Genomic DNA, 12,298 nt, shown 5'->3' on the forward strand with positions numbered 1-12,298 from the left:
GTGTGCACCTTACTGGTGTTTCTCTGATGCACTAATTCTTCATATGTTGTTTAGTTCATACAGTGGACACGACCCGTACTACCTGGACGCTGGAACAAATGGTTAAGATTAGGCAACCTGTTCTTTTGGTTGGTGAATCTGGTACATCCAAGACAGCCACTACCCACAACTTCCTGAAAAACCTGAATGAAGAGACTAATGTAAGTCATTATTTGTATCTATGGGCAAATAACAACTTACCCCAACACAAAGCAGTTCATACAGCAAATACTGTCTCACAGTTTCTGCAGATCTGGAATCTGGGGGTGGCTCAGCTGGTGGTTCTAGCCCAGGCTCTTTCATGAGATAGCAAAGTTGACCAGGGCTGAGGTCATCTGAAGGCTCGAGTATGGCTGGGGGAATCCTCTTTTGAGATGTTGAGATGGTTTCAGTTCCCCACCATGTGAGCCTCTCCAAGCACCCTGGTGTGCTCCTTTACTTTCTCCTGAAGACTATTTGTTCACTTATCTATTTCACGGCTGCACTGGTTCTTTGTTGCTGTGCGCGAGCTCTCTCTACTGTGGCAGCAGCGGCTGCTCTCTAGTTCAGGTACATGGACTCCCTCATCGCAGTGGCTCCTCTTGTTGTGGAACACAGGTTTTAGGATGTGCAGGCTCGGTAGTTGTGGTGCATGGGCTTAGTTGCCCCACAGCGTGTGGGATCTTAGTTCCCCAACCAGGGATCGAACCTGTGTCCTTTGCATTGGCAGGCAGATTCTTAACCACTGTTGTCCTCTTGACCTGGCAGCTGACTTCCCTCAGAGTGAATGTCCAAATGTAGAAAAGCAGATGCTACAATGCTTTGTATGATCCAGGATACCACACCCCATCACGCTTGCCACATTTTGTGGCTCACAGAGGCCCTACTGTGGCCCACTCTGATGCAGCATAGGAGGGGGCTACACAGGGTATGGGTACCTGGAGGTGAGGGTGATTGGGGTCGTCTTGAAGGCTGGCAGTTACATTCCTCATCACCATCTTGTGGTTTTTCATTTCCTTCCTCCAGTCACGTGCCAGGCGTGGGAGGTTTTGGGTACTCCAGTGCAAACGACAGTGAACAAAGCTGTTAAGGTCCTCATTAAGAGGGGACCCAGACATGAAAATGAATCATGCATGGAACACGATTGTGCAGGACATGCCAGGTGCGCCGAGACGTTAGGAAGGAGGGTCCCTGTGTTTCTCCTTTCTGTGTACTCCGAGTGGTCCTACATGGCCCACCTGCTCACTGTTGCAATTCTCCTGGTTTTAAACAATTTTTATTTAACTTTTTAAAATTTGCAGCATGTGGGATCTTTAGTTGTGGCATGTCGGATCTAGTTCCATGACCAGGGATCCAACCTGGGCCCCCCGCATTGGGAGCTCAGAGGCTTAGCCAGCGGCCAATAAGGGAGTGCTAGTGCTAAGTCGTGTCTGACTCTTTGCGACCCTACTGACTGTAGCCCACCAGGCTCCTCTGTCCATGAGATTCTCCAGGCAAGAATACTGGAGTGGGTTGCCATTTCCTCCTCCAGAAGATCTTCCCGACCCAGGGATCGAACCCGCATCTCTTACTATTGGCAGGCGGGTTCTTTACCACTAGCGCCACCTGAGAGGCCCCATTCCCTACTTCATGTTTTATTACCAAGTAAAGACTCTTATCTCCTCCAAGAAGCTGCCTGTGATTTTCGGGACGTCCAGCTGTCACATACTTGTCCCCAGTCCACACACTTATTCAGTTCCTTTCTAACGTTGTCCGTCTTTGAAGTTCTCGATTCTGATTCTGGCCTTCTGGAACCTCCAAGCGGAGAAAAGCTTCCCACTGCTTTCCTCTCTGACTCTTCCTCACGCCTGTGCTACACGTGGCAGAGGGGCTCTGGGAGATCTTGTGGCCCTCCGGGGTAGGGAGTGTCAGCCTAGGTATGCGATGGGCACATAATGGTTGAGGGCAGGATTGGGCCTTGCTGCCCCCAAATGGATAAGTCAAGCTCAATTGTACTGGGTTGTGCAAGCATGGCTATTTAGCTTGAAGAATGCCATTGTGGAGGGCACTTGAGGAATGGGCCTACAAGTTTATGGAGTTGGGCAAAGAAAACTTGACTTCAGTAGCCCCACCCCCGCCAGCCTCTGTGCTCCTCTCCACCGAGACTCAGCAGCTGGTGCTCATAGGTCCAACAAGACACATCCAGGGACTTTCTGCGCAGTTCAGTGGTTAGGACTTCACGCTTTCACCACGGAGGTTCAATTCCTGGTCAGGGAACTAAAGTCTGGCAAGCCTCAAGGTGAGACAAAAAAAGAAAGACACATCCAAACACGTTCACAACAAAGACATGTGTGTTTATTCTCCGATGTTCGGGTCAGCTGCACCTGCACTCGTGGGCACCTAGGAGAAGGGTGTTCTCTAAGGCAGTGGTTCCTTTTTATTTCTTTATATTTTTGGTTGCACTGGGTCTTTGTTGCTGCGTGCGCGCTTTCTCTAGTTGCGGCAAGCAGGGGTTACTCTCTAGTGATGCACAGGCTTCTCACTGTGGTGGCTTCTCTTGTTGCAGAGCATGGGCTCCAGGCACATGGGCTCCAGGCACATGGGCTCAATTGCTCTGAGCCTTGTGGGACCTTAGTTCCCTGACCAGGGATTGAACTCATGTCCCCTGCATTGGCAAGTGGATTCTTAACCACTTGGCCCTCGGGGAAGTCCCACAGGGGTTCTTAAAGTGTGGTCCCTGGACCTGCAGCATAAGCATCACCTGAAAACTTGCTTAAACTGGGACCTACTGAATTGGAAACTCTAAAGATGGAAACCCATTGGGCTGAGGGGCAAGATCCTTCCAGGTGGTTCTGATGCATAATTAAGTATGGGAGCCATTGATCAATTATCTGTCATTAACTGCTCCAAGAAAGGGTGAGGGAGAAACCCCAAGTACATGTGCATGAAAATGTCCACCCCACAGAGGGGTCAGGGGCCCTCCCTCACCCTTCTCTCAGCAGTTCCTTCCAAGGACTAATCAGTGGTTGTTTTTGTTCTTTTTGTTTTTAAATTTTTTTAATTGAAGTATAGTTGATTTACAGTGTTGTGTTAATTACTGCTATACAGCAAGATGACTCCATTTTATATACACATATATAGTTTATATGTGTTTATATACACACATATATATATACACGTATAGTTTCTTTATACAGGCTTCTCTGGTGGCTCAGACGGTAAAGAATCTGCCAGCAATACAGGAGACTCGGGTTTGATCCCTGGGTCAGAAAGATCCCCTGGAGAAGGGAATGGCAACCCACTCCAGTATTCTTGCCTGGAGAATCCCATGGGCAGAGGAGCCTGGGGGGCTACAGTCCACAGGATCGCAGAGAGTTGGACACGACTGAGCGATTAACAGACAAACACACGCATATATATGTGCACTTTGTTTTTCAATACTCTTTTCCACTGTGGTTTGGTCACAGGATATTGAATATAGTTCCCTGGGCTGTATAGTAGGACTTTGTTGTTTATGCATTCAGTATATACCAGTTTGCATCTGCTAATCCCATGTTTGTGCTCTCTTTGACTTATTTATTAAGATGTAGCAGGCATGATAGCAGTTTATATTTGAATATTGCTTTGTCATTTTGAAAATACTTTGATATATTTCATCTCACGTGATAAAAATCACTCTGTGAAGTAGTCCAAGTAAGTGTCATTAAAATAATCTTTCAGATGAGAAAAAGGAAGCTCTGAAAGCTTAACCAATGGTTCTGAGGTCACCTGGTTAGAACTGTGTAGGGCCAGTGCCCCTCTCCCCTGACCAATCCACATTGCTCCCCAGTCCACACTGTTCACCTGGCAACTAGTTATTGCCTCTTATAACCTGCCATAATGAAAGAGGAATTCTTGCTTTAGCGTTAGGTAGCTTACAATCAAATGTTTCATGTAGGTACCATGAAAAAAGACTGTGTTTTGGAATTATCTCTTTCTGTTTCAGATTGTGTTAATGGTCAGTTTCTCCTCCCGCACCACTTCAATGGATATCCAAAGAAATTTAGAAGCCAACGTGGAAAAACGAACCAAAGACACTTATGGCCCACCCATGGGAAAACGCCTCCTGGTGTTCATGGATGACATGAACATGCCGAAGGTTGGTGAGGCCGAGGGGGTGGGGTGGGGGGGCAGTGGCAGGGCCATGTAATGGGTCTGTGCGAACGTGAAAGCATCTGTCTTTTATTCTTCAGTGTCTGTAGGGCCAGGTTACAGAGAGTCAGCTTAGGGGGCCATGCGACTGGAGGGACTCTTTCCTTAGATGGGTTCCTTAGTTTCTCCAAGGATTAAAGCAGGCAGCTTCTGAACTATATTCAGTGTATATAGTTCAGTGTATGTTTGAGTAAGTGGTTCCAGATGAGCTATACTTTAGATAATAATACTGTTCTCAGTCCTGTACACCTGGGAAGCCAGGTGGTGCAGTGGTAAAGAATCTAACTGCCAGTGCAGTAGATGCAGGAGACGTGGGTTCAATCCCTGGGTCAGGGAGATACCCTGGAGTAGGAGGTGGCAACCCACTCCGGTATTTTTGCCTGGGGAATCCCATGGAAAGAGGAGCCTTACAGGCTACAGCCCATGGGGTCATAAAAGAGTCAGACATGACTGAGTGCCATACATGGGAATTGTAAGGGCAGGCACTTCCTAAGAATTCCTCTAGATTTACCAAGGAAAGGGAATGTTCACAGGCACCATGAGTTTGTTTCTGGGGCTGGAGCCTAAGAGGTGCAAAGTACTGGGATTTTTCTTAGTACTGGGATTGAAATTTATTATCATGTCTCCAGAACCATTCCCCCCAAAGAAGACACCAAAAATGTATCTTCTAGATGGACTGTTTACAAAGCCAGGATCCATGCGTCCATCCATGCATGCAGGCCTCCATGCATCCATCCATCCATGCATCCATCCATCTCTCCATCCATCCATCCATGCATCCATCCATCTCTCCATCTATCCATGCATCTATCCATCTATTCATCCATCCATCCATGCATCCATCCATCTCTCCATCCATCCATCTCTCCATCCATCCATCCATCCATCCATCTCTCCATCCATCCATGCATCTATCCATCTATTCATCCATCCATCTATCCATCCATCCATGCATCTATCCATCTATCCATGCACCCATCCCTGCATTTATTCACCCATGTTTATATCCATGCATACACCCATCCATCTATGCATCTATCAATCTATGCATCTAGCCATCCATCCATACACTTGTTTATCCATCTATCCATCCAGTTGACATATTTATTGAGCATCTCCTATGGGGACTGGTGCTGTGAAGTGATGAACAAAATATATGTAGTTCCTGCCTTCAGGGAGTTTACAATCTAGAGGGACACAGATTAAAAAAACAAACTACAAATGAATATACAGAACTGCAAACTTTGAGAAGCCCAGTGAAACTCAAACCAGAGCACTCTGAGAGGGTGAAAGGAGAGATGGGATTTAGCTGAAATGAAAGTGAAAGTTAAGTCGATCAGGCGTGTCCGACTCTTTGTGACCCCATGGACTATACAGTCCATAGAATTCTCTAGGCCAGAATACTGGAGTGAGTAGCCTTTCCCTTCTCTAGGGGATTTAGTTAAGATGGTCAGCAAAGGTATTGCTGGGTTCTGCTTTATAATAACACTGTTTTTCCTTTTCTTTAAAACAATTGAGGTGGATGAATATGGCACACAGCAGCCAATTGCCCTGCTGAAACTGCTCTTGGAAAAAGGCTTCTTGTACGACCGGGGGAAGGAGCTGAACTGTAAAAGCATCCGCGACCTCGGCTTTATTGCTGCGATGGGGAAAGCCGGAGGAGGCCGCAACGAAGTTGATCCAAGATTTACTTCGCTCTTCAGTGTCTTCAACATTCCCTTTCCTTCCGAGAAGTCTTTGCACTTAATTTATTCCTCCATCCTCAAAGGCCACACCTCGGTAAATTTTTTTTTTTTTACATATACATGAATCTATTCTTTTTTTTCCCTTTTATTTAAAAAAAATTTTCTTTACTCATGTATTTTTGACCATGCTGGGTTTTCATCACTGCGTGCTGGCTTTCTCTAGTTGCAGTGAGTAGGGTCTTCTATTGTTGAGGAGCACGGGCCCTAGGGTGCATGGGCTTCATCAGTTGCTATGAGGCAAGTGGGATATTCCTGGACCAGAGATCAAACCTATATTCCTGCATTGGCAGGCAGATTCTTTACCATTGGACCACCAGGGAAGTCCTATTCTCTTTTTATCTCCTTCAAACTTTTAACTTTTTAGTTTGTATTGGGGTATAGCTGATTAACAATGTTGTGGCAGTTTCAGATGAACAGATGAAGGGACTCAGCCATACATATACATGTATCTATTCTTTCCCAAATCCTTCTCCCATCCAGGCTGCCACATAACATGGAATAAAGTTCCATGTGCTATCCAGCAGGTCCTTGTTGGTTATCCTTTTTGAATATAGCAATATGTACATGACCTGCTGTTGCTGCTGCTAAGCCGCTTCAGTCGTGTCCGACTCTGTGCGACCGGAAGTCCTATTCTTTTTCAAATTCTTCTCCCACTTAGGCTGTGGGTAACTTGACTTAATTAGAAATCTAAACCAGAGGGCCTGGTGTTGGGTAGAAACTTGGTAACAATATATGCATTTGACACAGCAAGCACGAGGCCTAGAGCCCATGGTGCTTTTAGAAGCCCATGAACATGTTTTAATTTCTCTCAAAATCAGAAGAAAGGAATCAATCTAATCCAGCCTAGATTATATTCATCTTTATACCAAGTTAATCATAATATATATGATAATATATTTAATTATAAGTAAGTAATAAAAGAATATATAAATGTATATGTATATATAAGTAATATATTTTTATGGAGGAAAGGGCCCATGAAGGCATAAGTGCTTAGGGTCCATGGAAATCATGGTGTGGCCCTGAGTTACATAGGCTACCTGAGTGACAGCAAGGAACCAGCTACAGGATGTGGGCTCTGGAGTCAGTACCCGTTCTGCTCCTTGGGCGAGTCCCTGGAGCTCTCTCCTATGCCCATCCTCATCCAGAATAGGGAAGTGATGCTGGTACTGGCCTCCCTGACGTTTTGGGAGAATGAAAGGAGAAAATGCATGTAACGTGTGTGGCACGGTGCACACACCGATACTCACTAGATACTAGTTACTGCTGTTATATCACCATGATTTACATGACCTCTACAGATGGGCTTCCCTGGTGGCTCAGATGCTAAAAAATCAGCCCGCAATCCAGGAGACCCTGGGTCAGGAAGATCCCCTGGAGAAGGGAATGGCAACTCATTCCAGTATTCTTGCCTGGAGAATCCCATGGACAGAGGAGCCTGGTGGGCTACCTTCCATGGGGTCACAAAGAGTCGGACATGACTGAGGGACTAACATTTCACACTTTGCAAATGGAACCCCTTCATTTAAATAATGACCTCTGATCCTGGCGTTGCTCTTCTAAAGCAGGCTTGCTCACTCAAAGTCTTGAGGGACCAGGCAAGAAAGATGAAGGTGTGGGAAGGCCAGATGTGATCAGTGAGCACCTGGCATGTTCAGGCCCTATCCCAAGCCATTCACTTCCAAAACTGTGAGGTCTGTGCAAGTCACATCAGTTTCAGATGGAGGGTTGGTTTGGGGCTTTGGTTTCATATCATGTTGACTTGTCAGTTAATGTGAAAATCTGGGGAAACAAAAGCAGATCAGATGATTAGTTACTCTGGTCCTTCCTTTTTTTTTTTCCTTACCTCCTCACAAAAAAATTAGGATGGGTTTTCCCTGGTGGTTGGTCCAGTGGTTAAGAATCTGCAGTGCAGGGGACGCTGGTTCAATCCCTTATGCCGCAGAGCAGCTAAGCCTGTCTGGGCCTGCGTGCCGGGAGCCTATGCTCAGCACTGGGGGCGGGGGGTGTGTGTGAGGGGAGCCGCTGCAGTGGGGAGCCTGAGCACCACAGCTCAGTCGCCCCCACTTGCCAAAACTAGGAAAAGCCCCGGGGCAGCAACAAAGACCTAGCACAGCCAATAAGCAAGATAATAAATAAAATATGTTTAAGAAATTACAGAAAAATCCATGCAATGTAAGACTAGCTTTAAAACCATTTAAAAATACACAGTTCAGTGACACTTAGTACTTTCATAATGTTGCACAACTATCACCACTGTCTAGTTCCAGAATATTTTTATCACCCCCCAAACAGTTATTCCATTCTGTCCTTCAGCCCCTGGCAACCACTGATCTGGATTCTGTCTCTATGGATTGTCCTATTCTGGACCCTTCCTATCGGTGGAATCATGCAATTTGTGGTCTTTTGTGTTTGGCTTCTTTCACTCAGCATAACGTCTTCAAGGTTCATCTACATTGTATCCTGTGTCAGTGTTTCGCTCCTCTTCCTGGCCAAATCATATTCCATGATAATGGATGGACCACATTTTGCTTATTCATTCATCCACTGATAGACACTTGGTGTGGGGGGTGGGGCGGGTCTTTTCATTCCGTAGGTGTTTCATGAGAGCATCGTGGCTGTGAGCGACAAGCTGACATCCTGCACGTTGACTCTTTACAAAAACATTGTTCAGGATCTGCCGCCCACCCCATCCAAGTTCCATTACATCTTTAACCTTCGGGATCTCTCACGGGTTTATAACGGTCTTGTCCTCACTAACCCGGAACGGTGAGTTTCGTCTTATCTTACTAAAAGATGCCTCATTGGCATGATAGCTTCTCTTATTCTTTTAAGGCAGAAGGGCTATCAGGAAATGCGATGTGAATGCATATGTCAGTTAATCACCCAGTGTCTTTTTGTTTATATTAAACGAAGAACAGGGTCAAATGCTTGGTTAAGACTTGAGGCCTCTTGAGCCCTTGAGTTGAAGGTTGCGGAAGCCAAGAGAGGCAGGTGTGTAGCCAAGTGGACAGGTGTGTTCAACCCAGAGGTGGGGATGTTATGCCGACCTTTGTTCTCAGTTCTAAAGGTGGAACTTGCCCAGTGGAGCCTTTCATTCATACAACTGAATTGTTTCCAGTTGCCAACTGCTTATATTTTATGTGTCTCTGGGAGAAGTTAACCACAGAGGACAGAGGGACTTAAGTCTTGGTGTAGAAATTTACCCGTGAAAACTAGATGAATTTGTGTATTTACATTAATGTATATTTCATCTATGTAGGTTATCAGGGATGTCCCAATATTGTGGATTTACATTATGAATCCACAAAATATTGAAAAATGAATCAGGAACTTTCCACGTGCCCACAGTGACTCTCAGTGCCCTTGAAAGGTTCAGAATGGCAGTTCAGGAGGGGGTCGGTCTGGGTATTTAGGGGTGGAGTGAGGCCTCTTTGCCAGAAACCAGAGAAAGACCCAGAATTGGGGTTAAGTGAAGCTAGTTCTTAGAAAAAGGAGCTGCCAATGGCTCCGCAGCTGATGTTAAGTTCATAAATTCCAGTGAGGAGGAGTCCCATCAAGTTCTCATGTCATTTACATCACTTGTAGATAATGTTCTTTTTTTTTCTCTGCAGCAGGAGGAGCTATAAATGACAACATTATAGTCTTTACATTTAAATTGTTAGTGTCCATTAAGTTTCAGGCTTCCCTGATAGCTCAGTTGGTAAAGAATCCACCTGCAATGCAGGAGACCCCAGTTCAATTCCTGGGTTGGGAAGATCTCCTGGAGAAGGGATAGGCTACCCACTCCAGTATTCTTGGGCTTCTCTTGTGGCTCAGCTGGTAAAGAATTTGCTTGCAATGCGGGAGACCTGGGTTTGGTCCCTGGGTTGGGAAGATCCCCTGGAGAAGGGAAAGGCTACCCACTCCAGTATTCTAGCCTGAAGTATTCCACGAACTTTATAGTCCGTGGGGTTGCAAAGAGTCGGACACTGAGTGACTTTCACTTCACTTCACTTCCTTAAGTTTCAATTAATATGGAACTGGGTGGGGTGGGGGGCAGACTATAGATATGTCCTTTTTTGCACCCTGTATAGTCATCTGAAAACAGTAGCATCCAGCCTGCTCTTCTCTAGATAACTTTGTGGCTAATTTTGCCCCTTCCATCCTGTAGATTCCAGACGGTGACCCAGATGGTGAGAGTCTGGAGGAACGAGTGTCTGAGAGTCTTCCATGACCGGTTGATCAATGAAACAGACAAGGAGCTGGTCAGTACATTGAAAATGTACCAGCAAATGCAAAAAACAAACAAACAAACAAAAAACACCCAGAACTCAAAACAAACAAAAAGCATAACTCTAACCACAAAATTTGTCTCTGGGTGAAATGAAAAAGTACAAAACAAAAACCAATATTTTTTTAATGTATTTTTTTATATGGGACTTTACAGAAAAATAGAGACTAACAATGGAAGTTGATAGATAAAGGAGGGTGGATAGTTAAGTACTTAGCAGCAAAGGGGAAAAAAAATCAAATGCAAATGACTTCAGATAATCCTAGCTGATGCTCTTTTTCTGACAAGTCTCAGCACAAGTGTGGTGTGAGTTTGGGTCCTGAAGTGATCTTGTGTTGTAAGGTCCAGGAGCACATAAGAAACTTGGTCACGGCACATTTTAACGAAGATGTGGAGGCAGTGATGAGGGACCCCATCCTGTTTGGAGACTTCCGGACAGCTCTGCATGAAGAGGAAGCACGCATTTATGAAGATATTCAGGATTATGAGGCAGCCAAGGCTTTGTTCCAGGTGCGGACGGGGCTCACCTCTGCCAGGATTACATTACTTGGGTGCCCAGGAGGTGGAGCTGGGGAGAATGCCGTGCCTGTCTGTAACTTTGGGATATGGGCTTGTGTCTGACCCAGTGTTGTCCACGTCCTGTGGTGCATGCGAATGACCTGATGAATTTATTCATTCAGACCCCTGAGACCCATCCTCATGCATTTCCCTTCATCAAACCCATGGAGGGTGCCAGGGTTCTGGTGCACACCCAACTTAGGGAACCCCTCATCTGACCGCCTAATGTTCATTTTCATCTTAATTCATAAGGCGAGCCTTGTGGTCATCTTTGGCTTACTGCTGGCCAATCACAGACCAGCAGATTGAAATCTTTTTAAAATTTATTTAATTTAATCAGTTTATTCATTTTGGCCATGCTGTGCAGCATGAGGGTTCTTAGTTCCCTGACCAGGAATAGAACTCATGATCCCTGCATTGGAAGCTCAGCGTCTTACCCACTGGATGCCTGGGATGTCCCACAGTTTGAAATCTTGATTGTAAAAGGTAGTCTTGTGAACCCGAATGATTTAATCATTCCAACCACTATTGACATTCAAAACAGTCTCTCCTCCCTTTTTAATCTCTCCTGCACAGAAGAGAGAGAGAGTCTGTCTCTTAAAGGTCAGTGATCCTTAAAAAAAATTATTTTTGGTCTAAAATTCAGGAAATCCTTGAAGAGTATAATGAAAGCAACACCAAAATGAACTTGGTTCTCTTTGACGACGCTCTGGAGCACCTGACCCGTGTGCACCGCATCATTCGAATGGGCCGAGGCCACGCCCTGCTGGTCGGAGTCGGGGGCTCTGGGAAGCAGTCTCTGGCCAGGCTGGCTGCCTTCACAGCTGGCTACGAGGTGAGCCTAACTCCCTGTTAGAAAGTGGCTTTGCTCTGCCAATTTCTGCACTTAGTAGTTCCTGCAAAAATTTGAACAATATATTACAGATCATAACATGACGCTTTCACAGAGTATCAGATGGTTTTTGGCGGGGGGGTGGAAATCGATATTATTTTAACTGAATATTTGAAGCATCTAACTCTTGTATTGTTTTTGGAATATAGAATATGTCAAATCAAGTTCGAGAGTCAAACATGAGCAAGTCCTGTGGTGCATAATGTGTGATGTGTGCTCGTGTAGAGGGGATCTTGGCCCAAACCTCGATGGACCCAGTGTTCATCGTCGGTGATGTGCTGGCTGTTGTTTCAATACAACCACCATCCAAAGTTCTGGGCCGTTCTTAGAATCTTCAAAAAACAAACAGAAACAAAATAAATATTTTTATTGAGATACAATTTCCACTTAAGGTATATAATTCAATAGTTTTTTTTATGTTCAAAAGGTTGTGAAACCATCACATTCAATTTCAGAACATTTTCTTCATCCAAAGAAGAAATCCCAAGCTCTGTATCTTCTTGTTCTTCCAGCCCCTCAGCCTGAAGACATCATTAATTTTTCTTTCTCTCTTGACTTTCCTATTCTGGGTTTTTCATACAATAGGATCTCAAAGTATGTGGTCTTTTGTGACGCCTTCTTGCACTTAGCATAATGTTTCCA

The 12,298-nt window shown here is 45.2% G+C and overlaps 1 protein-coding gene across 1 annotated transcript in view; it reads left to right on the plus strand.

The window, feature by feature from the left end:
- DNAH10 (dynein axonemal heavy chain 10) overlaps positions 1 to 12,298 on the plus strand; it is a 158,917-nt gene that overhangs the window by 92,111 nt on the left and 54,508 nt on the right. Inside the window, exons 44-50 of the mRNA XM_005691347.2 lie at positions 55 to 200; positions 3,983 to 4,135; positions 5,707 to 5,967; positions 8,530 to 8,702; positions 10,087 to 10,180; positions 10,549 to 10,716; positions 11,411 to 11,599. Coding sequence (XP_005691404.2) covers positions 55 to 200; positions 3,983 to 4,135; positions 5,707 to 5,967; positions 8,530 to 8,702; positions 10,087 to 10,180; positions 10,549 to 10,716; positions 11,411 to 11,599 — 1,184 coding nt within the window. The remainder of the gene's footprint in view (positions 1 to 54; positions 201 to 3,982; positions 4,136 to 5,706; positions 5,968 to 8,529; positions 8,703 to 10,086; positions 10,181 to 10,548; positions 10,717 to 11,410; positions 11,600 to 12,298) is intronic.

Source organism: Capra hircus, chromosome 17 (assembly GCF_001704415.2).
Source record: "Capra hircus breed San Clemente chromosome 17, ASM170441v1, whole genome shotgun sequence".
Classification (NCBI taxonomy): Eukaryota; Metazoa; Chordata; class Mammalia; order Artiodactyla; family Bovidae; genus Capra; species Capra hircus.